The 27,808-nt window shown below is 42.2% G+C and overlaps 1 protein-coding gene across 10 annotated transcripts in view; it reads right to left on the reverse strand.

Moving 5' to 3' along the window:
* Window positions 1–27,808, reverse strand: part of ZNF423 (zinc finger protein 423) — a 281,081-nt gene that overhangs the window by 91,405 nt on the left and 161,868 nt on the right. For all 10 annotated transcript variants that reach the window (XM_071440356.1, XM_071440357.1, XM_071440353.1 and 7 more), the window contains one exon: window positions 3,037–6,260. In XM_071440356.1, coding sequence (XP_071296457.1) covers window positions 3,037–6,260 — 3,224 coding nt within the window. The remainder of the gene's footprint in view (window positions 1–3,036; window positions 6,261–27,808) is intronic.

A 27,808-nucleotide genomic window follows, 5' to 3' on the forward strand; every position in this document is an offset into this window, starting at 1 on the left:
AATCCTAGGCAGGCATTCTAGAAACAAGCATGATCAATTGACAGGTTTTCTTCCTGTTTGTGGGCCATACTAAAAATGTAAGGAAGACAGAATACAGCAGGATTTTCAATTCACAGTATTTTTTCAATGCTCCTCTAGCTGTCTCCTATTGATCTTCAGAATAAAACCTCAAATAATTTAATAGTAAAAAATCAAAACAAAATATAACAAAATGATCATACTTCGTTTGTGGTGCTATATACACTTGCATATATACACAAACTTAAATACCTCCAGTAAAAAGGAATTGTTCAGTTTCTCCTGTTCTGTTTTTCTTCCCAGACACTCTTTATTCATTAAGGGCTAATATTTATTTGCCCCCTTTCTTTCACATTGGGGTTAAATCTTCATTTAAGTTTTTTTTTCCTGAAATTCCTTTAGGTTTCCACACTCACCTCTTCTATCAAAAAGTAAATAACGGCTGGTGGAGCAACTTCTGACATAGAAAGAAGTTACAGATTTTATATGTTATTATCATCTTTTCCATTTACTTGGATTTCATCCAGCTTATTCTTATTTACTCTGAAATATCTACCCACCACATAAAAATCTAATCTACCTGTATGATCCTTCTGACTGTACCTTGTCCTAATCTTCAGCTGCTTTTCTATTTAAGAAAGAAAAAGAAGTAAGTTATTTAAAAAAATGAATGTAGGAATATTGAAGAGATGGAAAGAAGTAGCTGTTCTCTGAACACGTGCAGATCACTCTACATGCACTGTGCACTGCAGATTGCTCCATTAAAGGGGTATTTTACCTGTGTGCAGCACACTAGCAAGATGACAAGAGAGCTCATGTTCAACTTGCTTTTCTGTGAAGCCAATGAAGTTAAGTAAACACTTTTCTTGAATGCAGAGATGTATCACCATCTAAAAGCCATTATAATTCTTTGAAAATCCCTCTACTAGGCAAACACAAAGGGCACTCATTGCCTTCAGAACTCTGAGTGAAACACCAATGGTTTTCTAGTGAACTGATATCAGATTCAGGTCTTGTACCTATAATAAAGGATAAGATAATGAATTATTCCTAATAACAATATATATATTCCTGGGATGCTTATCTCTGATATTAGCATATGTGCAGGCCACAGACACCAGTAAGGTACCATTTGCCATCATCACAAATGCAGATTTTTCATTATCTTCTACAAAGAAACTCAGAACTTCCCTCATGGGATGAAATTCAAAGCATTTACCTTATTGAAGAACTTAAAATTTTCCCCTGAGAGAACAAGTATGGAAGCTGTCACTGAAAAGAAAGAGTTAAAGCAAGAAATAAGACAGAAAATGGCAATGTGTTCTGCTAGCTGATAAGGAAGGGAAAGGTAATTCCATAGGTGCAGAAATACAAATTAGTCCTACCTAATAGAATAGAAGTATTTTTCAAGAATTTAGAAGAAAATAAAGTCCTGAGGAGGAAAAAGGACAATGACCTAGCCAGACCTAGGTATCACACCAAAGGTGGGATATTTCATTCTTCTGCAAAATTATTTTCGTGTGCCTGGAGGCTTAGTCACACCCAAAGGGAACAATATCCAGTGGTTTTACCAAAGGAGAAAAGACCAGAAAAGAAATCAAGCTTTCTGTGGGATTGGCTCAGGAGGCTGGACTGGGGCACTGCTCCAGCATGGCCGTGCCCAGCCCAGCTCAGCCAGACACTGGTGCCCCACACAGCCCCACATGGAGCAGGGATCCAAATTCCTGCCAGGGAAAAACCTGCCCCAGCTCCCTTGGAGGCACCTCAGCCCATGTCCTCAGAACATACTTAGGGCCCTCTCTTACTTACCAAGTCCCTGGTGTTCTAGTTGAATGGATGGTATTTTCAGGTGCTTTTAATTCAGTAAGATGTGTTTGTGGGTGCTTTAATTAGCAGATTGACATAAACAGGCATCTACGGCTGGAATTATTCATTAGGAGTTGGGTGCCTAATTTCCTTAGATACTTTTGAAAATCTCACCCCATCATGTTTAATTAAAAATGTCAGATGATATCAATACTCAGATGTGTCTGCTGTTGGTCTCCTGAGAAGATTTCCAAAATCCACTTCTCATTCCATCTGTTCCTGACAGAGGAAGGACTGACTTGGCCCATTCTTGAACCAAAACGTCAACAAATAATTTAAAAAGACTATAAACTGCAAATGATATTAATCTCCTGAGTAGGCTTCTGGAACCTTACTTGGATCTGCATGTTCCTGAGTAACTTGTAAGCTAAGAAATAGGGAAGCAGGCTATCTGCAAAAAGTCAAGGACAGCACACTTTTATGTAATCTGCATTAGACAATGTCCAGATTTGCTAAGAAACTACTTATCCCCTACTGGCCCCTACACAAGGGCCATGAAGCAGGTTCTTTTCAAATCACACACACATGCAAACAAGCTCATACAAATGCACACAGACCTCCAAGTAACCTCAAAAGGTTCACTCTGACAGACATTCCTAGGGACAAGCTCTTTAGCACAGAGATGTGGTTTAAGTGAGAAGTTGGGGGGTAGGATGGAGTTTACTACATTTTCCCTCACAAGTTCCTATATCCTCCTGTTCATTATTATTTTCCTGGTAAGAAATAATCTCATTCCTCAAATATGACAGATTAGATTTTTTTATTGTTTTGGGTTCTCAGCATCTCCATTTTTCATTAAACTACCCCAGCTTTTCCAGATCTGCCAGTTCAGTAGAATCAGAATTCATGGACAAACTCAATCCCCACTGCCCAAGAGTCCCAGCTCTCTGTTGGTAAATCTAGGGCAGTTTTGAGATAAAAAAATCTGATGTGCTGCTTCTAGGAATCAAGGTGCCTGAGAGGCTGAGCAACTTCTGATTGTTCTATGTGAATTATTCTACTCTTCCTCCTGTTTTGCTGAGGTTTTTTTAGTAGCATAAGTGATTTGATAAAGTGACAATTAAAAAAAAAAAAGAAATAATATCATATCAGTTCTCACATTGAAGGTCTACATTTTATCCCTCAGATACTTTAAAGTTCAGCTGTACTTACTCTGGGAACAGGGGACGTCTGGGTACCTTTCCTTTGGCCACTGGTCTCGGGTGTCAGGTCTCGGTGGTCTACCTGAATGTGGCTCTCTAGGTCTTCAGCACTTTCAAATTTGACACTACACTCTGGACACCTCAGGCTGCCACACGGCCTCTCGTTCACCTCCTGTGGAGTCAAGCTGGAAGACTGTCCATTGGTGCTCCTGGTCATGCATCCAGCACACAGGCCGTAGGGAAGGCCGTTCACATCCAACTTTACCAAGTCCTGCTTATTGCGGAACTCCTTCAAGCACAGCGCACACTTGTAGAGTTTTTGCAAGGCCTGGCCATTAGGTGATGAGGTTGCAGAGTTTCCTGCCAATTTCTGCATGTGGAACGTCCCATGAATTTTCAGCTCCAGGGTAGAGGTGACTGTCTGCATGCAGACAACACAGCGAAAGCCAGTCAGGGAGTTTCTGAGATCTGGATGCATCTGGCAGTGCTCGATGAATTCCTCCTCGCTCTGCAGTGGCATTTTGCAGATCCGACATGTCCCTGTATCCAGACTCTTGCTGTGAGTGACTTTGTGCTCCGTCAGGGTCAGGAGCGATGGGAAGCGTTCCCCACAGATGGGGCACATGTAGTGCTTAGCTGGGCCTCGATGGGTCTGCATGTGCTCCCTCAGGCCATTTTCTGAGAAAAAGGTCCTTGAGCAGATATTACACTTGTGGCTACCTTTGATGAATTCTGCTTTCTTCCTGGAACAGTCATCTTCCCCAGGCCTGATGTTATGGTCTCTCAAACGATGGTTCTGCAAGAGGACCTCCATAGTGTAGGCAGCCCCACAAATGTCACAGCCATACATGGGCTCAGAAGCATCCACATCGTCCTCACTGGCTTCATGACTGTTGGAAGTATCCGGATTCTTCATTAACATGTTCTGGATATCTGCCCCTTCTGTCTTCTTATTTGTTGGGGTCATGCCATTAGCTGTACCATTCTCAGCGCTAGCATCAAAAACACAATGTTTTTCCCGCAAGTGTTTTTCAAGCAAGATGATGGCATGAAAAGCTTTGCTACAAAACTTGCAGTTGTATTTTTTGCTGTGGGTTGTGATGTGGCACTGCAGTTCTACCTCTGTGCTGAAGGTCTCACCACAGAAGATACATTTGTGAGACTTTGATGGATTACCCAAGTGACTATGCTTCACATGGATCTGGAGATCCACCTCTTTCCTAAAATCCCAGTTACAGGCTGTGCAACGATACATCTTCTTTTCATTGCTATGCTTGACTGCCAGATGCACTTGGATAGATACCTTGGAATCAAAAACTTCTTGGCAAAGAGTGCAGTGATACAACACAAAAGTATGCATGTCCAACAAATGCTTCTGCAAATCGTCCACTGAAGAAAACTGTTTGTCACAGCTCTCACATACATAATGAGTGGAAGTTGTCATGTAGTGTACGGTGAGATGTTGCAGAAGAGACTCCTGGGAGTCAAAGTCTTCTTTACACTGAGGGCAAGACTGTTTCCTCAACAGCAACTCCAAATGCAACTTTAAATGGGTCTGAAAACTTTCAAAATTTGAGAACTTTAGATCACACTGATTACATGGGTATTCACCATTAGACACTGAGTTTGCGCTTGCAGAAAGCCGCTGCCTTTTAGGGGAAGAGACTTCAACATCAGAAGAAACTGGACTCTGCTCTGCTTTTGACTTCTTATTGTGTGCCAGAGGAATGTTCTTGTGGTTTTCTTTAATATGCTTTGTAAGCTTCAGGATGGAGCCAAAAATGGGGGAGTTTGTGCAATAAGGGCATGAATAAACTTCCATAAAAGACTGTGTTGGCTGAATGACAGGGGAATCCAATTTTGAATTTCCTACATTGCAGTGAGTCTGCTGGATGTGCTCAGTCAAGGTAGCTTCAGTCAGAAAGCCCATGGAGCACTGGTTACAGAAGAAAGCATTGTTGCCATCTTGAGGGGTAGCGTTTGGGCCACAGTGAGTAATGCGGATGTGTTCCTGCAAGCTATTGATATCAGCAAACATCTCCGGGCAGTAATTACAATGAAAGGCAGAAATGTTGCTGAACTGCATCATGGGATAGGCATGGTTTTTGTGCACTTTTCTCACGTGTTCATTCAAGTTGTACAGTGTAGGCATGGAATCAAGGCAGATCTGGCACGTGTGGCTTTGCTGAGGTTTGTCTGCATGAATGGTCTTCAGATGGATCTCCAGAACAGCAAGACTGTTGAAGTCACGCTTCGAGCAGTAGGGACAGCTGTAAGTAACTTTAGACCAGTTCTGGCCATCCTCTCTATCAACAGACCTAGTTTTCTTTTGTCCTCTCAAAGGCTTTAAGGTGGAATCTGGAGTGGAACCTCTTTCCACCGATGCGCTGGAGTCCGGCGTTGCGCTGCTCATGGACGCCACGCTCCCCAGGACTGGGTCAGGGCTGATGCTGTGGTTGCTGGAGTCAGGCTGTCTGTGGCTGTCCAAGTGGCAATAGACTTCCTCCACTGAAGAAAACTGCTCTGGGCACATAGGGCACTTGTGTTTCTTGTTGGCATGGGCTTGATGAATGTGTGAGAGCAGCGAGTTTTCGTCTACAAATACTTCAGGGCAATGAATACACTGCAAATCTGCCTTCTCGGAAAGCTGTGGGTGGCGTGTCATTACGTGCTTCTCCAAATCTTCAGTCTGACTGAACGTCTCTTCACAGTAATCACACATAAAATCATCCTTCTTCACCTCTTTCTCATTCTTTGCCATATGTTCCTTGTTCTTTTTATGAGCTTGCATGTGACTCTGCAATGAGCTGGTGGATGAAAACCCACGTTTACACACAGTACACTTGAATGGTTTGCTGGAGCTGTGGGTTTTCAGGTGGATTTTGAGGTGGTCGCTGCGAGAGAATGCAGCCTCGCATTCGTGGCAATGGTACTTTTTATCCCCTGTGTGAAGCTTTATGTGGCGATCCCTACTCCTCTTGTGCTTAAAAAGCCGGCTACAGTAGGTGCATTTGAAAGGTAGTTTGTCACTGTGGATCTGCTCGTGCCTTTTAAGGTAGCTCAGGCGAATGAAGGACTTATCACAAAACTGACAGGGATACGGCAGGCCAGTCCCCCCTTCCTCCTCCCCGATGCCAAGATCACACCCATCTCCTATCATCTGAGTGGGTGATGCAACATCTTTGCTGGAGGGAGATGAAGCCACCCAGGAGAGTTGTGGGTCGTCATCACCATCTGTAATGGGAAAGCAGAAAGGAGATTAAAAACAATTCCCAGTGCATCTGTGAAATAAGGACAAAGCTCTCAACAACACTATGGGCTTCTGCTACTACAGCATTAAAAAAAAAATCAACTCAAAAAAAACCCCAATAAACCCTCTTGAATTTGAAAGGATGTTTGAGAAAGAAAAATAAAAATATATTTGTACACATAATTCACAAATATGCCAACACATAGTGTTAATAAAAAGCGTTTTTCTTTAGCAGGTTTAACACCTGCTCACTGTACTGTAAAGCAATAAACAATGAATAAAGAAAGCGAAACACAATGTGCAATGAAGCAATACAAACACTTCAGAAAGCTACAGTGTTAAGTGATCACCTGTGAATTTGTGGGTCTGTTAAATGCTACATCAAGATGATTTTAAGTAATGTCTCCATTAAAAAAATCCTTCAGGTCTGTCTGAAAACTGTAACAGAATGAAAGGCTGCTCAAAGGCAGAGCTGAACATGTAGGTGAAATAAAAGCATCAGATTTGAGAGAGCTCAAGAAAAATCAGAGAAGAGATCTGCACCATTACCATGTTTACTTGTATAAAAGGTAATGTTTCTCTCTTGTTACAAAATCGAACAAATTTTTTTAAAGCCCAGGAAAATCACCACTAGAGATCTTTAGACATCACAAAAGAATCAAGTTCAGGATAAACTAAAAATGGCCCAGCCTCTGTTTTAATAACTATTTCCTTTACTCAATATGAAGCTTTGAAAAATATTTTATAATTCCATATAACCATAAAGAAACACAGCATCAACTCCAGCAGCCCCACAATCATTTTAGGAAAAATACATAAAATGTTGTCAGCTTTCATTAACAGAATTGTTAACAAGAAACAGAAGAGAGTGAGCTCAAATATCCTAATTCCAACAAATGCAGAGATGCTGAGTGAAACATAACTGCCACTAGTCTGATATCAAACTAAACCACAGAAGGAAGCAAAAATAAAGTTCCTGTAAATGATGGAAGGCGCTGACCACGCAAACATTTGGAGATTCCTTTGGAGATTCCAAAAAGGAGCCGGTTCTTGAGATACACTGTCCTTATAAAACATTTAATGTTTTAAATACTTCAATTTTTACTAAAACAAACCAATAAAAAAATCCCCAACTGTGTGTGTAGGCTGCCACACGCACACTCCTCGTGCCTGCCAACTACAGAGTCTCCAGGCAGAGCAGGCACAAGTAGAGAAGGCACGAGTAGGGTGAGGAGCTCTGACAGAAGGGCTCAGCTAGTGAGGGTATCACCCCCGTACCAGCCAGCTCCTGCAGCACTGTCTGCTCTGGCAAACACCTGCTTTTTCATCCCAGGTAAAGAAAGAGAGCAGCGACCTTGGAAAAAACTAAACCAAATAAGCACACCCCAAACAACTTTTCCTGCACGATGGGGGTGTGTATTTTCCAGATCAGGCTCTCTGCACCCCCTGCTCCCGAGAGCTCTGCTCCCCCCGTTTATCTAAACCTCCTGCTCCAGACAGAGCTGGACACCGAGAAGCTGCTTCTCCCTGCTCCCGAAATGCACCTCGACTCTCAGCGAGCATCCGCGCCTCCAAGATGCTCAAGGTCTTTGCGCTCAACTAGCTCCTCCAAATGTGGCGGAGCCCAAGCCTAAAACACAGACAAGGAGCTCCTGATTTTTATGGAAACTTTTCTCAGGCTTCAGTCCCCCGACCACGAACGGCTCTCTCTCTCTCTGCAGCTGCAACAAAGCCTCATGTTCCCAATTTAAGCCACCTCCGCCGCCCACCGCGCTGCCAGCACAGCTTTGCGGAGCCCCCGGGGAGCCCCCGGCCCCCGCCGCCCCCCAGCTTTGCCGCCAGCCGGATCCGGGGCTCCGTCCCCACGGACCTGCGGCCACGGGCCGTCGGAGGGAAGAGGCAGCCGGCTGCCAGCGCCCGGATTAGGGGCCCCGGGGAGGTGCCGGTAGCTCAGGGCTGCCTAATTCCCTCCTCTCACCAGCTGGGCTCCTCCAGGGGCAAGGAGACAAAGGGGAGCACGAGGGGGATGCTGGGCCTGAACTAGGGCAGCACATGTTGCGTTTGTGCCGCTGCTGCTGTCTACGGAAAGGGGGAGAGAGGAGAAAAACAACAAGAGGAAAAGCACCCAACCATTTGCTAGTTACCGCTCGGGTTTACTGGCTGTAATTATAATAATTTTACGTGTCTGTTTGCAGAAATGTTTGTGGGAACACGTGCATTTGAAATATCCCCCCTGTCGCAGCCGGGCTGCTCGTGCCGTGTGCGGAGCGGCGGCGCACACGGGCAGGGCCGCGCCGAGAGAAGCCCGAGCTCTCCAAACGCCTCCACCGAATAAAGCTCCATTGTTCGGCTGGAAACCTGAGATGCCATGGGCCAAATCCAGGGCTAACACAGGCCGGGCCAACTGCTTTAACTTATTTACATCCATATGCACGTATGCCAACCATTACATTGGCCCACCACACAAACTGAACAAATCTCTAGAAAGTCTCTTTTTCCTCTGAAATGAACAGATCTACCTCAAAACAGTCTAACATTCAAATAGAATGTTCCCCTCCAGCTGCAGCTCTTCAAACATATCGGGCTATTCCGAAAATAAAATCAAAGAAAGCTGGTATTAGTGTTACTTTGTGAGTGAAGCGCAAAGCCTTTGATAATATAATTTGGATTTTAAAAAAATAATATTTCTCAGGTTGGAAAGCTGGATTTGTCATAAAATGGAAGTGTTTACATAGAATGCAAAGATTATCTCATTTTGTTAGCTTCAGTTAGACCTTTAACCAATTTTCATGTTTAATTTCTTAATTCTTTTTATTCCAGTATTTTCTCATACTTTTACAGATCAAAAAGAATTTTAGAAGAAACTTTAAGCACCAGAAACAACCTACCTGGATTTCTTACTAACAAGATACTAAATTACTGAACACCTAAACTGAAGAAATTAGGGAAAACTCATTATATCATTAATCTCTTTATGGAATGAATGAATAATGGCCCTGTTAATTTTAACTTGCCATATTTAATTGAAGAAAAGACCTATAATGAACTGAGGAGAAAATTCTAAGGTATTTTACCACAGTAATATTTTAGTGGGAAGATATATTTTAGATGTGGTATGACATGTCTGGCAAAGATGGTTAGAATAATAATTCTACATTAATGCAATCAAAGGAATGTAGCAGAATGAGAAAAATCACTTTCAAAAAGGAGATTAAAGTCATTAAAATGGCTAATCCTGCAAAGTGGGACTGTTCTAAAATAGAGAATCACATGGCTGGTGCAAGGCTTTTGTCATTTGCGCATAAGAGAATCAAAACAAGTATTAAAAGGGTAAGAAAATTCAATAAAAAGTTTAATTAGGAAAAAAAAGAGCATTAAAGAAGCTTCAGGATGCCAGTAGTCCTCAGGATATATGTGCAGGTCATGAAGCTTAAAGGGCCATTCTTGATAATCAATCTCAAAGTGGTACAGTAATTTAGCAACTTAATGTTCAGCACGTTTACAGGACTGCAAGCATTTATCATCATCAGTGAGGAGCTAATTCCAGCCTCAATGCATTCAATAAATGTATTTTTCCTTCTAAGAAGAACAATTTGGCCAAAATGTAGTATAAATCATACTTCATTCTCTATTTATCTTCCAGATAACACAAGCCAAGTTCAGAGACATATTCATGAAGCTAAAACAATAAAATGAAGTTTTAAAAAGATGTGGTCTCTCTTAGAAGGGAGACAAATGGCTCATCACAGATTGCCAGGAGTAAGCAGCACTGCCATCTCAGCATACACTGCTGACATTGATATATCTATTATTCCAGAGTTATTTTGCTAATAGAAATATAATCAACCAGACACAATTTCACAATCCCTGCAAACACCTTCCCATCTCCCTGCCCACAGGTAGCTGGAAACAGTTCACTCCTGCTGAACTTTGAGCAGAGCTTCATTTTCTTGTTCAGCTCCCCAGCTGAGCTCCCCCAGCCCTGGGGGCCACATTCCTGGGCAGGAAGTGCACAAACCCAGGCTACCCCCAGCTGGTTCCTTTTCCTTTCAAGAACAAAACACATGCACAGAGACCACATTTTCTTGCCTGGACCTGAAGTTTGTCCTTGCCTAAAGCTCTTGTTCACCATCAGAGTATCACTGGGTCCCTCTCCACTGAAAAATCGCCCCCCCTGTCTCCCCTACACATGGGGAGCTCAGGGGGCTCTTCCCCAGGGCCTCTGTGATCCCTGCACAGCACGGGCACGCTGCAATGTGGCCCAGGCACTACAGCAGGCCCGTTCCTCCCAGTGCCACCAGCACAGACTGAGCACCACAGGGCTCAGGAGAGCCTGCACAACCAGCCCCAGGCATCAGAAAAATCGAGGGTCTGGCCAAAGAAACATCTTTAAGACTTCCCTCCTGAGCCCAGAAGGCATCTCCATATGGGACAATAAAGCAAGGAGGTCAGATTTAGAATGTGATCTTATTCTATCAAGTTTATTCCTCTAGCGCAGAGCTAGTACACAAGAGAAATACTTAAATTAACAAACACAAACCCCCAAATTGATTGTTGAAGGAAAGATTGCTGTTTAAGCTCAGACTTCTGGTTCTCTCTGAGTCCCTCCATGGTACACAAGTTAAAGATGGTCAAAGCACTGAAAATGCTTTAAGGTGTTAAAAGTTGATGGAATTCTTGCACCCAAAAAAGTAAGTTTTGAAAACACGCTTGCAAGCTTGGCATCATAAGACACGCTTCTGAACTGTGCTTCAGTTCCTCATCTCCATAATAGCAAAAAGCCATCTGCTTCTCAAGGGTAAATTGTAGGGCTTACTTCTGTATCGCTGTGAAAACCCTGAGACATCCTCAGATGGAAAGTCCAATAGAAATGCTATCAATTTCAATAATTATTATTATTGCAGATGCTTAACTATGAGAATAAAACACAGAGATTGAGGACTAACAAATCCTCAGCACTGGTTACAGTAAATTTTGCATTGCTGCACTGTGTATTAAAGCCAGGGATAGATCATTACAATGGATTATAGTAAGAACCTCACATAGCATACGCTGCTCATTTACACTGCAGTACTGGTGTGAAATAATGCAAATCAAGTTTACACAGCAAATGTTTTAAGTTCAACATTTTCAGTTCACCGCAACAGCTTTTTGCTTAATTATTTTGCTGGAGTGTTTGGTCCCATTTTCCTGCACATTTCCTTCACAGTTATAAGAAATAATTAGAAGTACCTATAATATTCCAAACTCGATTTTTTTATGCATTTATTAGCTTCAATGAACATTTCTGTTCGTTGTGTCACAGAAGGCAATAATGGACTGTGACCCACCAGCCCCTGTGGCAATGCAAGTCCTTGTACACTGACACTGCATCTAGCTCTGAATGGCACTGTCACTGCTGGGCTGTGACTGACACCCAGCACTGCTGCACACTCAAGCACACTTCACTAAGTGAGAGAAGGAAGATTTCTGCAACTTATTTATAATTATTCCTCAAAAAAATATCTATCATGCAACTGTCCCCCAGAGTTGCTTAACCCACCCTTAGCCAAGGCAGGGAGGAGGGCCTGGGAAATCCACACTGCTCTGAAGAACTCTACACAGAGCTTGACACTTCAGTGACATCAGCTTCTTCACCAAACAGGTCAGAGTTCTGTACTTGAAGGCACTATGCTATTATATATATATGTGTGTGTGTGTCTGTGTGTATATGTATAAAATGTTCAAAGCAAACATGAAATTGGATAAAAGTCTAAGAGGTGCTAATGTAAGTGGCACCACAGGCATTGCTTTCATTATTATCTCTGACTTGAGAAAAATTCAGTTATGCCTAATCCCATGCTTATGAGGTAAGCATTTTTGTTGGACTAAATTACCAAAGGTTAGTGACTCTTCTCCTACTTTCTCAGCTTTGTACTGCGATTCATTTTATAGTGATTTTTTTAAAAAGCAAGGAAGAAGTCTGGCTCAATGGAAAGTATATATAATCTGATTTTTCTTCTCATGCAGAGAGTAACTTTGTATTTAGAATACAAAATCAGCACAAGATGTAGTGCAGAATTTCAAACACTAAACTTGCTGGGATGTCTGCCACAGATAAACTGTTACACATAGACAGTTTAAACCTTGCTGTCTTTGTTTAAACCTTTTTGTAGTGATCAAAGATACATCTAATTAGTCTTTTTTATACTGCAAGTTAAAAGTACACACAAAGATGTCTATTGAAGCTTAGCTGATATACAGAAACTTGTTAAGGCAGAGTAATGCATGCCTGAGCCCTTGTCTCCCATTAGCAGAGATATCAAGGCTCAGTAATGACCATGGACAGGGTGATCCATAATTCTGAGCAGATGATAAAATGTTATTTTTAACATTATTTTTCCTTATGTCAAACAGTCAGTATTTTGCTGGTAACAAAAAATTAACATATCATTAAGTAAGTTATTTCACGCTTCGATAAATGGCATAATAGGGCTGGAGGAGAAAGTTTTATGTTAGATCTAGGAATAAACTAAATGCTTTCAGAGTTGAATCACTGTTTTTCTTTACTCCCTTTGGAAAAGCAGCAGATACTATATTCTGCTGTGCATCATGGACTTGGGACTGAAAACAGCTGCACTCTAATTACATGTAAAGTGTACCAAAACATTCCTTTTATCACAGACTGTAAATCTGTTAGCATCTGTCTCTCCTTTGTTTCTTCCACAAGATACAAGCTTGTTTCTACATTTTTCTCACCTGTAGCGGTAATTAAAATTCATTATAAATGAAAGGAGTGAACACTAAAACAAGTTCCTCTGTGTACAGTTCTAAACTCAAATTAGAAACAGCTGTTTGCTAATTCATGCAGTGATGTTTTGTCGTGCTCTGTGAATCAATAATAACTCACCCTATTCCTACCAAAATGGTAGGATTATATATATATTTTGCTTAGCAATTTTCTCGTCAGAAATATTCAAATGCACATTCAGTCTTTTTTAAATGAGATTAGAAGATGATACCTACAAAATCATCAATGAAATAACAGGAAGATCTTAATAGCTTGCTGCTTCTGCTTACCCTGCTACCTAGAGGGTCTTGTGTCATTCTTGCCTGCTTTGATGCCTACAGAGCATTTAGCAAAAGGGCATGTTGTAAGACAGATGTAGAAGAACAAAACTGTATATGGAGTCACACAGATGCACATGGATGCAACAGTCACATTGAGAGAATATTACAGAATTAGGGTTTCAGCTCCAACATCTATAACTTTCAAACATTAGGAATGACAAAGCCCTCAGGAAAAAAATCCTAGTAGAATAATTATTACTTATAATAATTAGTTGTAAAATTAGTTATAATAAATGGCAATACTTATGCTAATTGTTAGTAATATTTCTACATATTATGTTAGCCAGAGCACAAACTTCATATGACCTCATTGGCCTCACACAATTATATTCTGCACTTCTGGCTACTTGATGTCAACATTTATCACGGTTTCAACACTTGATTATGCAAAACAAAGAGACAACACACAGCAGTTAAGAGCTTCTTTTTTATCTAAGCATAGGGATGCAAGCAGGGTGGCTGCAGTGATCTGAGCAGCCCTCACAGCAGCTTTGCAGAGCCTGCCCTCATCACAGCACGAATGGGCCCTGCATCACCCCTTTGCAGAGCCAAAGATGCAGCCCAGAGCCGTGGAAGGACATCAGCCTCTGTGCACTCTCTGCAATACCTGCATCACTTCATGCATTTTCTCATCTCTGTACAGAGATGTTTTCCCTTCCTTGTGTTGGGCTGCTGTTAGCAGGGAGGGTGTTCCCATACAGCACACCCCTGAGACTGAGACTGAGCTGCTCGTGGAAATGTGGCCAGTGGGACAGCCTTTCTGGTGGGATGAAATGCATCAGATGAATTTCCTAGATTTACGATTTCCTCCCTCCCATCTGATCAGGCAGCTCTCAAATACAGCAGGCACCTGTTCTCAGGCTGTTTTGCTGAGTACCCTCAGGCACGTGCGGTCACACAGACTCAGCTCTTTTCCTCAGTTCATATCCATAGCACCAGAAACACAAACTAGCTGCTGCTTGCAGAAACTCACTGAGTGCAAAGCTGAAAGGAAAGAGGCAGACTTTTCTCCACTAATGGACCAGATTGGTGTGATTTAATTTAATGTTTTATTGTGTTCGTTTTCATGATTTCACATTGTACTTTCAAGTCATCAATTACAATCCATTTAGCTCATTCATAAAATTCATTTAAGGGTCATATCCTGCACAGTGAGCAGCGAGTCCTGGAAGTCAGCATTGACAAGCACAAGCAGCACTTTCTTTCCCACAGGATATTCAGCATGTGCAGAATCAAGTCAGAGCTCATTTTGATGGTGTGGGCAGCAGTCTGGAGAAGCAAGTGCCTTTAAAACTGGGGCAGTGGCAAACTAGGAAAAAGACAGCTTTGCCAAGAGTTCTCTGATAATCTGCTGTCACTACTAAGACAAATGGCTATCCGCTTCTGTGCTGGTAGAGAATACTAGAATGGCCTTTCCATTTCTGCAGAGCTGTTTCCATTCTTCTGTAATGAATCAGCTGTGAACCAAAAGAACCACTAGAAGTGAGAAAATGGACCAAAAATGCTCTGTGCCCTCTTGCTGAGGTCACGAGAACTGACTGCATTGCTAGGATGGCTTTCTGTGATGTGATCTTCAACTGATATTATGTGGTGACCTGACCTGTAAGAAAATGGGTTTGCAGTCCCTGTCTCTAACAGATGATAAGTACTTTCCAGAGAACAGAATTCTGCTTCTAAATTAGTATTTTCCATCAGTGCTCAGTAGAAGAGAAGACAATTGCCATGTTTCAAACCTGAGAAAAACCTTATGTTTCATACTCTGCCCTACACGGAACTTTACTGCCAAGCTTTCCAGCCTGAGGAACTTAAAGCTGGTCATATTATCAGAGCAAGTTGCAGGGGGAAATAAAACCAGCTTGTTAAGTTAAAAAGAAGGAGGCTGTTCCAGACTCTCATTTTGATCTAGGTGGGAAAACTGTGACGCACTTTCATTCTCAATGGGTTGATGTTCATGATGAATAGACTTAATGCTGAAAAACACATGTTGGCTGAAATTACTCAGCAATAAACAAACAGTAAAAACCAACAACATCCAGATTTTATACTGCCTTCAAAGAAGAAGGGAAGAAAAGTAAATTATATGTGACAAACAGTATCAAGTAACCTGTTTTATAGCTATGCACACACATTATTGTTCTGACTTCCAAATGTGTTTTGTATTCACAGCAATCCCATTGAATTCAATAGGAACAGCAGTTACTCAACACTCCTCAAAATTCAAGTGACATAAATATGAGATATAGCCAGTTCTATTAGAGATATTTTCAGAAAGGTGCATGTATTCCCTGTCCCTTTAGTGAATTCAGAATTAAGATTTCATGCAAACACCATGAACAGAAATGAAGCTGCACTTGCAAATATCACAACTTCCACATGTGTGGTGAGTGCAGCCCCTGAAGGCCTCCATCTGCCCGGTTTTGGAGGGGCCTGTGTGCCCCAGTGACCCCAGTGGGTATCCCTGGAGCTGAAGAAGCTGCCAGCTACATCTGACCCAAGACTGGAAATGGGGTTTGCTCCAGCTGATAAATCTCCCATTGCTTAGGGATGGTGTGCACTAGGGCAAAGTGCAATTAGTTAAGACTTTGGGTTTGTTAGTGAACAATTTTTAAGAAATTAATTAAAAATTTAAAAAGAGCACCCACAAATGTAACAGCATAATGGTGAATATGAAACACATTCCTGATTATCATAAACATTGGCCATGAATCTGCACAATGTTTGTAACTGGCCTGAGGGGAACTGCATGAAACAGAGGTGGGAAGGAAGTTCTCCACTTATCAATACCTGACAGAAATAACTGAAAGGCTTAAAAAGAAAATAACTATAGGATTTTTACTATGCAAGATGAAAGTCAAACAGCATGGCTTGCCTAGGAGAGACATGTATTCCACGCTGTATGGTAATGCTACTTCTTTTTTCCTAACAGTACCCACCATTTTAAATAAGAAGAGCCTTTTAAAACGAGCAAGCAAACAGACGCATTTGCCACCTGGTAAGATTGCTCTCGCTACACCAGTGTTTCCCTACAACAAATGTGCTGCATGAGAGTCCTTTCAAGTTTAACCGTCATGACCCAGCATCTGTGATCTGAGGACTTGCACTGCACCACACAACAAAACCATCCACCAAAAGCTGCTCTCTGCTTCCAACACATCTTTGCCCTTTTGACTGAAGGGCCTGATGACAAATCGTGCGACTGCGCTCGCAGGCGTTCAAAAGAAAAGCTGTGGCAACAGCCAAGGTCTCATTTCCTCAAGCTCCCAACTCCATTGGTGCAGCTCAAGGAGGGATCCCATGCCTAACATTGCTGAGACCCTGTTCAGGCTGCAGGGGATGAGCCCCGTGGTGCCCACTGCAAGCACCTCCATGTCACTGGATATCCCTCTCCTGTGGGTACCCAGCACTGAGAACAGCGCAGGCTGTGCCCCATCTCCTACACCACAAGTTTGTGAGAGACTTTTTGAATCTCTAAATGACTTTAAAGAATCTCTAAATTCTTTAGAGGCTTCTCAGGTTGTCAGTCAGCAGCGACCACGCTCCGGAGAAAGCCTCCCGTAGGGAGGATGCTCATCAGTGCAGGCAGGCAGGAGGGGGGAGCGCAGCTGGGGAGCCAGAGCGAATCCAAGCAGGAGACAACAGCCCCTCCAGCCCTGCTGCCCTCCTGCCAGGAGCCATGCAGAGCCTGGCAGGAACCTCCCCTCCATCCCTGCTGTGCTCCCAGCCCCAGCTGCAAGCACCACACTGCCCACAGACCAGAACAGGGGCACTTTCCTCACTTGCCACTTTTCCACTGTCCCCTGCGGCAGAGACACCTTCCTCCTGAATTGTTTTACAGTCTTAGGTGCTCATTTTCTCTGTTCAGATGGCTCTAGTTTAACTAGCAATGCAGGTTTTCCCACAAAATGTGAATTGTATGATTTATTCTAGTTAGTAACTGTCTCTGTGCCTTGGCCACAGATACATGAGAGAGTGAATTTACAATGAGGAAAGGTGCAGGGCACAATTATTTGTTTAAATGGGATTAAAATTAGAGTTGGGGTGTACAGTGAATCATCTCAATTTATCCCTGAAGAGAAGGAGGGATAGCAAATGCCTTGGCACTTGCAAACAAATATCTGTTTCCTCAACAACTCGCTAACAGCACTCCTTCCATTTGAGAGCACTCACACAGACATTGGCACTGATATCAGAGAATTAAATGAAATAAAGGGAAAAGCTATAGTCAATAACTTTCTCTCTAACTTTACCCACATGATGAGGACTGGTTATACTTACAAAAAAGTATCTGGGAATGTTAACAGACTAAACAACTCAGTAAAAGGAATGAGAAGGCCCTGGGGAGAGAGAGATTGAATTTACCCTCCAAAAGTACATCTTGACACTAAAGGTACAGCAAGGTACCTTTCTTTTTACAGAAAGGTACAGGCTTTCTACAGAAGAATCCCCTAAATTAAACATGGGTGGAAGCTGGAGGTGGATGTTTAGGATAGGGGCACATTTTCTGCACAGGAAAAATGGTCACAAAATCAAAACAGAAAAAGCAAAAGACTCTATAAAAAATAAACAACCAAGATCTCTCTGGGAAATCAGGCATCAGAGGTTTAAAAGACACACTTGTACCTCCAAAACCAGATGTGTTAAAAAAACATCTCCAGTCAATTAATGGCTGACAACATACACACCCCCACCATGGAAATGAAAAACTATTGTTTTCATAAACAACACAAAGAATTTTAAAGCTCAGATCAGCTTCATTTGCAAAAAAGCCTACTGTCCTAAATATACCTAAATAATGAAAACCCCTCACCACCTCCCAGCAATCTGTTTGGTTTTGCCCTTCCCAGACCCACAGCCCAAGCTCCTTGCCCAGACAGGAGCACAGACTGGGCAGCTCTGCTGTCCCCCCAGGGAGAGTGAGAGAACAAGGCTCCCCAGATACAATTCACATATTATTTACATGTTTACTCAAGGCTTTTCTAAAATTTTAGTTCTGGTCAACAAGGCAAAAATTTTCATGACAGAAGAGTTTTCTGACCACAAATAAACTGTGTTGCTGTCTAAAATAAGATCTTTAGCCCATCTCACCTTTCCAAAACAAACAAAATTGGATAAATGAATGAAAATTCAGTAAATGCTTCCTCACACCTGGGACCTAATTTTAAAGACAAATACAACCTTTTTTTGTTTGTTTGTCTTTGGGTAACAATTTTCCTATTATTTAGGATTATCATACCTTGCATCTTTGGATTTTCTATGAACACAACCATAGTCCAGGGCCCCCAGCTACCTGACATCAGGAAGGCTGCAATATCATGTCTACCCTGAAGTCACTGTACACAGGCTTAAGAGGGACTTCATTTTAATTCAGTTCTTTGGCTGGAATTGAGATACTGGATTTGATCCGATTTTTTTCTTACTGTGTTGCTTTGTATCAAAACACCCATTTTCCAGTGGGTGGTGCCTAACAAAACAGAAGCAGAGGTGTGAGCATGAAGGAAACAGCCATTATAAATGCACAGAAACACACCATGTCAACACTTACCAGCTGCCCAATATGTACAAAAGCTTTAAAAAAGGACAACTGAGTCACTATTTTAGAGCTTCACTATAGTTTCCATTTTAAAACATCTAGTGCCATTGGAGAAGGTTCCATTGCAAACACTGGAAATCAGACACCTCCTAACCATCAAATTCATCAGAATTTTTGTGCAAAGTGTTATCAGGTAACAATATTTACCATGTACAGTAATTATGAAAAACTCTGAGATTGTGCAATTATATATTTTAATTACATGATCTGATTAGGTTTTTTAATCACTTCATAAAAAGAAAGGAAATTCACTGAGGTTGTCAGAAAGTTAATAAAAATAAGGTAATTCACTGCAAAGGCTCACCATGGTGCCTTTCTAACTACTTCCTTGCTACACCCCACTGTGCCTAGGCATTGGAGGTCAACTATAAGTATTAATTTCCTTACTTCTATTAACTTTGGTGACAACATTTGTGCTCTTACAGCATGGTATTTTTTGTTTCATTTGGCTGGATGATATTTTAAGACATATGGACTCCTCAAAACCAAGAAGCTGGATGTCCTGAAACCCATCAAGAGACTCAGCCTTGTCCTGCTCTGTCCTCAGCCCCCTTGGAGGGACACTCAGGGAAGCCACTGCGTGGTGGCCACTGTGACACTGAGCTGTGTGAGCCTCACCAGCAGCCTGCAAAACCCACCCAGCTTAGCAGTGTCCCACAATCAATACACAGCAAAGCTGGCTGCTCACATCAGGGCCACGAGGCACATGGCAGCTGCACAGAGCACCCAGCAGCAGTGAGAGGTGCAGCTGCTGCAGGAGCCAGAGGCCAGGCCAGCCAGGCACCTGCCCTGGGCAGCTGGAGCCACCCAGAATCCAGCTGTGCAACACAAGCAACCCCTCAGAACCATCCTGCTGGCACTGCAAAGGGGACATGAGGAGAGAGAGGGCTGGGGGCTGAGAGGTGCCAGAGGTGAGTCACCTTCTCCCGCTCCTGAGGCAGGACAGAGTATGTCTGGTTCACCTCTGGAAAATATTTTTTTTAAGTTTTGGATGTAGTTCTGCTCTAAGGAAACATTTTGTTTATATCCAGACTGGGAGTCTATAATGTAATACTTGGCTATGGGATTCAGCAGCTCTGTTTTACTCATTTTTGGTTTGTCCTCTCCTCCTGCCAGCCCTTCTTTATTTTTCTCCTTTCTCTTTTTACCTTCCTACCCCCTCTCCTGTGATTCTCTGGGGAGAACAAATCACTTTGGGAGGTTTAATGGACTGACAAGAGCAGAAATTTAATTGTGGTGTGCAAGCACGGGCCAGGCACAATGAGAAGCAGGCACAGTGCAATCCATTTGGGCTGCCCCACCTGTGACCCCAGGCACCCCCTCTCTGCGGGGGCCATACAGGGAGAGGGGCCCTCCCTGCTCTCATGGGACCTTGGTGGTGCCTGCTTCAGGAGGAGAGGGCTGCCAGATGCTGACAAGCCAAAAGCAGTTATTTCAGGAGACTTTTTTTTAATATAGAAACAGCTGACACAAAATGCATCTCACTAGGGAGGGAAACCATGCTCCCAGAAGTAAAAGACCACTAAAAAGCCTCTTTTTTTCCAAGAGAAATCTAAAACAGTTTTGGGCCAGATATCACTTAGGTTTTTCATTTCCATTTTAGGAGACTTGCAGAGTGCCCTTCTAGTCCTGCCCCATCCATGGAGAATATTAAGGGGGCAGATGTGGGTGGATTAAAAGATGGTACAAAGCATTTCAGAAAGCACAGCCTCAAAGAAAACCTGTCCCAGGCAAAACAGCCACTGCTGGGGGAGCTGCCTGAGCCTCCCTGCAGCCCCCTTTGCTGTGAAAGGTCCCCCACACCACGTGCATGGCCCTGGGCTGACAGGGGCATGCACTCAGCTGCCTAAGAAAGGCAGTGAAAAAGGGAGGGCACAAAATTATTTAAACAAGCTTTTATACAGAAAATGAAAAACATTGTGTGCAACAACATGACTCCTTTTCCTTTGTACACCGTTTGCTGCTACAGATTACATTTGCAAAGTGTAGCTTTCAATATAACATAGCCAAAAGCTACCTAACAGCATAATTTTCTTCCTGGGTACTTTATTTTTGAATTCTTTTACAAAGAATGAAACAGAGGTTTGGAAAAAACAAGAAAACAAAGAAGCCCCTTCTTCTCACATGCATGTAAACCTGGGTAAACTTAGAAGAGACCATCTTTTGAACAACCAGTGTGATTTACTCTTGCTTGTGGTGCCTGTGCTGGCTACTGCCAGTAAATCCTAAGGGCACAGAGTGAGTGATACCAGACACTCTGCACACCCACTACTACAAAGACTTTGCTCAGTTGAAAAGCATGTGTAGTATTTTTCTATCACCATTGCCTGCATTTTCAGTTTTTCACTTGTCTACCTGACAAAGCTACAGCATATCCTTGACATTTATTTAAAGCTTGCTGTTCTGTTCAACTGGGTGGCATAACAAGGACTAGGGAACCAGAGCTTTAAAATACATTTCCTGGCTGATAATGCAGATTAAGGGAGCTACAAAAGACAAATATTAAGGACAAATATCAGTCATATCCAAAAAACAAGTATTTTCTAGCAGGATCATAACCAACCAATACCCTGAGATATCCAAAGGGAAGAATCTCTATCCTTGCACTCACCCTTGTCATTTGAAACTGCACTGTGCTCTTTAATAATAATCTCAAAATGATCCAAATACTTTCCAGGACCTTATTCTATGACAAGTTATATTCTAACAAAAAGCAGTCATTTCAAAAGTCATTTTCCTTCCCTTCCACTTATGTTTTTCATCTTGTTTCTCTCTGCCATTTCTCCATCTCATCCCAAAGCTAGATTATTACACTGCAAATGTGGGGCAGGTCCAGATACCCAAGGGGAGATCCAAGATCTTCCCTCCTGAGGAAACTTCATAGTGAACTCAATGACTATCTGTGATGTTTGCTGGTACTGGGGAATAATATTTCCCTTGGGCACTTTCTGGATAGAGTCTACCACCTGGGTTAAGTCATTATTACAATCAAGCAGAAAAAAAAAAGGGAGGGAGAGTAGAGATGAAAAAACACTACAGCAAGCATCATTACAGCTCATCAAAAGTGCATTAGAAAACACCTGATAATATACTCTGAACATTAACGATCCTTACAATATACCATATTAATGCAGATGTTATCTGAATTCTCAGAAACTAATTTTTCCATTCACACACTTCTTTAAAATTGGTGTTGGAAAAAAAAATCTCTAGAATCTATTAGTTGCCGGCATTTTTTTCTGTTTCCAGAAACAAACAAATAATGTAACACCTCTGTACCTGTATGTGCTGCAGATCACAAAGCTCAAATGGGTTCCCTGACACTGGGATGCTCATTGGCATTCACAGGCAGTGTGTTACAGTTCAAATGGACAATGGTCAGCAAATATTAATAAAGAGGTTCTGATTGTGTTGCCTTACATTGGACTATTATCACTACTAAAATAAATTTAACTGGCTGCCTGAAACTCTCCATTGCTGGGCAGCAATTTCCCTTACAATTTTTCCACCTTCAGGTTAGGAGGGAGACACATGAATGGCACAGAACTGATAGTGCAGCTCTGGTATAAGGTGCTAAGTGCCAGGTTAGAGGACAGGTTAGCTGTCTGAAGAGCCTAATACTTCCAATAACTTAAATGGAGGTCAAAAAAATAATTCTAGGCACTGCTTAAGTCCTATATTCCTCCTTTACAGGGACTGCAAATCATGTCAAGTTCTGCATAAATAGGTTTTGTGGGGGTATTAGAGGGTGAATTACTGTCATCTAGGTGCTAGTGCTTAGTAAAGCAAGAATGATCAAACCCATTTTGCCAAAATCCAATGTGAACTGCTTCTCTCAAAGAAAGGTCACCCAATCAAGAATGCTTCATAACAAAACAAAAAGAAAATACACAACACACATGCATTTTTACAAAGGAAATACAACAGTCACACCTAAAGACCATTCCCTTATTGTTATTTGAAAGCTGAAGAGAATTTTTTTTCCTAAACAAGGAGCTGGTAAAGGTTTGCAGCATCTCAGAATTACTTCTAGAAATAAGGGAAGCAGGAATTATTTTTAGTGCAGCTGAGAGGCCAGGCATATTTCAGGCAATCTCCCAGAGCCTGCTTCTATACCATGTGGGACATAAACCCACAAACTATGAAAGAACCCAAATCAGTATTGTTTTCTCAAGTGACATCCATTATCCCTCATCTGAGAAAATTAACACGTGTATGCAGAAGCTCAATAAAGTAAGCTCAGAGCTAAAAGTCTAAGATTAACTCTTTATGCTTCACAATACATGTCATCTTTTAAGTCAGCAAAATGCTAATATATTCTAATTTATATTCAGTGCTTCTGCCATTTAAAGCAAGCAGGGACATCAAAATACAGTTAGGCTCAAGCACAGTTTCAAATGTTACAGTACACAGGGTAATCAAGAATTTCCAAATTCCAAAGACCTACAGTGATATAAAAATGGAGATACAGAAGGGCAATTAGACCAACACATGCTGGTTTGGGTAGCATTAGGAAGAGTGTCACAAAATGAATAAAACCCGGCTTTTGTGCAAAGTCTCTTATTTTCTGACATCTGAGGTAAGCACTGTATCTAGTAGTAAAATGCTATGAATGTTAAATGTAGGCAACCTTTGTGCTCTGCCAGTTTATTTCTAGATCAAATGATAATATTTGAAGATTTCTATTCCAAGCCAGCGCTCAGTATTTTTCTTCATCTTCCTGATCTGCCCAAAAGATTATATTCAATGAATCAGATATATCTTTGTCTTCTTTTTACTCAGATTAATAAATTAGGCAGCCCATAAATCTGAACGGTACTTATTCTGAAGAGTGAAACACAAAGAATGATTGATAAGGCTGAATTTCCCACCTAAGTACATAGAAACCTCCAGGCAGGTATTAATTCTATGCTGAGTTTTTCTACAACATACACTTACTCTTGCACCACAACACGCTCACACACATCCCCAGGTATCCAGAACAAAAGCAAGGAAGGCTTTTCTCAACCCACCAGGTGCATTGTGCTTGTTTCCAAATAGTGCTCTGGGATGGCTAAATGAGGAAAGCAGTGAAGAGCAAGCCACATTTTGTGACATTACTATTTGAACAGCCAGGCAACTTTTGCAGTCCTTGTGTTATTCCTCCCAGCAACACAGAAACAGATCTTGCATCTGGTGGTGTGTCCTTTTTGGGGACATTTTGCTACCCAGCAAGAGTGCAGGAAACGATGTCTGCAGAACAGTGAATTCTGAAGCAGGGATAATAAAAATAATCTGATCGTTACCCCTGTGCTTTAAAAATTGGACCCCCTGGCAAGTAGCCAAAATAAAACATCAAAGGGGACCTCCACAAGCCAGGCTCAGGATCAACATTCATGTGAGAGCCCATCACCTACTTACCCTGACAGCAGGCAAGAAAAGTTGGAGACATCTGCTTGGAGGGCAGGGGTCAGGCTGGCTGGGCCGCACTGCACACACAGCACAGGGTGGAAATGTGAGTGTGGGCTGGGTGTGCTGGCCAGGCTGGGCTCTGGGGCTGCAGGGGGGCTTAGTGAGAAGGGGTCAGGGCCTGCCCTGTGCTGGATACAGCTGGCTCCACAACAGACCCACCGCTGACTGACCATCACTGGACTGGCCATAACCCCCCACTGCCCAGCACTCCTGGGGCATGGAGGAAAATTAGGTTTGTTTCCCCCAAATCGAGTCTGTTCTGCCCATGACAGTAATTGCCAAGCCATCTCCCTGTCTTTATGTCAGCTCAGCTTTTTCATCTTATTTTCTCTGCCAGTCCTCTTGAGGCAGGGGAGAGAGAGAGCAGCTGGGTGGGCATCTGGCAGCCAGCCAGCATTAGCCCACTGCAGGGCAGCTGGCTGCAAAAGCTTCTCTAAACCAGGAAGAATAAACAATACCTAAATCTGTACTTATAGGGCCTGAATTTATTGATTGTGTTTGACTCTGTATTCCATTAGAAACATTTCTCCTGATAATGTGTAATGCAAGAACTTGCAAACCATACTACTGACCTCCTAAACTTGATTCTGCCTGCATGCAAGTCAGATATGGAGGTTGTTTTGGCTGTGTTGGGGTCCACTGGTGCTAAGGGTGATTGAAGTGGGCCAACTTTTTCATGCAAGGAGGAAGCAGCAAGTTGTTCCACTGATGGCTCATGAAGAAAAACAATACATCACCAAATGTTGCATGTCAAACACTTCCCAGACTAGTTCAAAGATGGGTTTATGTGTGTGCTGAAGCACAGGGGAACACAAAGTAAAAAAGCTTCTAAGTTGCTGCAAGTTTTAGAAATCAAAAATCCATTGATCAAAGAGAAAACTCCCTAATATTTTCCCATAAAATAACTTTGACTTCTTGTGAAAAAAATCAATAAGAGTTGATTACTGAAAATGGCGACATGAGCATAAACACCCTTCAGGCATCTCACAAGTACCTCTGCAAATCACACAGCAGCGCTAGGCACATGCCACTGCTGCTAATCACATCCTCTGCCACACAACCAGATGAGCTTCCTGAAGTTGCAGTGGATGAAGAAACTACCAAGGCTGTGCCAGGAGGTGCAACAGCAGAACATATATTCAAGATATTAGATGTCAGTGTCAGCAGTTCCTTCCCCCACACACACAAGGTGTCATCATGTCCCTTTCTAAGATATCACTGCGCACTCTTCTACAAATCTCAGCCTAAAACCCTGTTGCAAGGTCTCCATGAAGCTGCTGAAGTTGATTAAAGACTTAATACATCTCTATTATTGCTCTACAGCAGCACTTTGTGCTTCCTTTTCCACAAAGGGATAAAGCAGCCTCCACAAAATAAAGGACCAGTTCCACTTCTGAAGCTAAAGCATTTTACTGGATGGTGTGTTTAGCCTTCTTCGTGTGACTAATGAAGATATGAGTGAGTTGGGCTCGTTCTTTGGCCACAGAGTGAAAAGATGGATGTTTTGACATTAAGTATTTGCCAGACACTTGGCAAAACAGCCTTCAAAATGGTACTTGCAACTGTTTTTCCAGGCTCCAGCAAGAGAGGGGAGGGGACAGGATCATTGACTGCATCATCTGACCAAGGCAACTTCTGTTAGAAGCTGGTCTTGCTTTAATTAAAGGCACACTTGCTTTTAACTCTGAAACTAAGATACTTAGTTTGCAGAGACCCATGTTCATTCTCCTACAAGGATGTGACAGAGACCTGTGGATGTCTGGCATGATCAAAAGGAAGCATGGCAATAATATGTCAAGTCACAAATTATTACAGCCTCTTCCCAATGTGCAGAAGATCCCACATTCCACCCATCCATATGGTTCAGCTGGGGAGCACTTTTACCAACATATGGCCCCTTGAAAGTGAAGGTTTTCTTTTGAGTTTTTAATCACAATTGCTTGCTATTCTTAATTACTTGTTACTTCCACTACACTATGAAGCTTAACCTGACTTCTGCTGGGAGAATACAAGTCAGGAGGGTGGTTTCCTTTTTGCTAATAGGGAAAGGTTTGTTAGTAGGGAGGGGAGACCAAAGCTGCCTTACAATTCACACAAGCAGAATTACCTCTTGGTAGGAACACAAATCATAATGCCCCTTCTTGATACTGGTATCTATCTTTGTCGGATCCTTTACAACTAAACATCATGTAAATAAACTACAGAGAAGGGGTAGGACAGCATGGTGCAGTGATAAAGAAAACTAAGAAAGTATCTTTTTCCTTCTTAAAACAAGGTTTTGGAAAAGGTATATTGAGTCTTATAGGCAGAAACAGGTGCTAAATTGCCCACAATCAGGAAATTTTACTTCTTTTGTGAATACAAACCAAACATTTTCAAACATAATGACTTCAGCAGACACATGAAAAAATACCAATTTAAATGTTCTTAATGGTTGCTCTGTTAAGTCAGATATTTTGTTTATTATAATGCTGCATCTACAAGTTCATGGAAGCCATAACCCCAAAGGAAGCCATCCACTCCACATTAGCTATATCCTCCCCATCTCCTCCATGGATTTTTTGCTATGAAACAGCAACATCAGGAGACAGCTCTGTATTTCCTCACAGTTGCACCCCACTAACACAAGGATTTACTGCCACACTGAGGGAGCCATATGGAGTCATATGCTCTTCTTTCCCATCCCCTTTTCCTGTTAAAGCTGAGACATATAATGGGCAGTTCCCCTTCTGACACACATGGATCTACAAACATCTGGCAACTCAAGGGCCAGCAGCTCTTGCCATGTTCTTTAACTTGTCAGGTCTAACCTGTGATTCAGCTTGGATCCAGGCTGCCAGTGATTTTCAGCCATAAGAGCTACAGCACTGGCCCAATAACATTTTCATCTGTGCAGACAAGCTGTGTGCAGTTGTAAACAGAGCAGAACTCTGCTCAAGTGTACTTCTAGGCACTAGAAAGCACAAGTCAAAAGAGGCAGCTCCATACTCTCTGTTCATGAGAACATACCCTCTCTCTCCACAGGGAATATTTATTATGATGGGCCATAATCCACTTAACATCTTCTGACAAAGTCTATCAGTCTTTACAACTTTGATTCCAGAAGTTCAATGGCAACAGGGAGGAAAATTCATAGGGAGAAAGAGACTTCCACAAGAATTCCCCTTTATGAACCCGCACACCCTGTGATAGCAGACAGGATCATTGCTTATTTGTACCTATCAGCTTTGATGATAATTGCAACCCACTTGACACTTCTGTTGAAAGGCAGTATTACCAACAAGAAACCTGATAAATATTCAACAAAATCTAAATTAAATAATTCTATTCATCTTGAGGTCACCATCTCTAAAACTGTTTCAAAATATTTGTGTCTTAAAG

This window comes from Agelaius tricolor, unplaced genomic scaffold (genome assembly GCF_023055355.1).
Source record: "Agelaius tricolor isolate 1412-34295 unplaced genomic scaffold, bAgeTri1.0.p SCAF_15, whole genome shotgun sequence".
In the NCBI taxonomy this organism is placed as follows: domain Eukaryota; kingdom Metazoa; phylum Chordata; class Aves; order Passeriformes; family Icteridae; genus Agelaius; species Agelaius tricolor.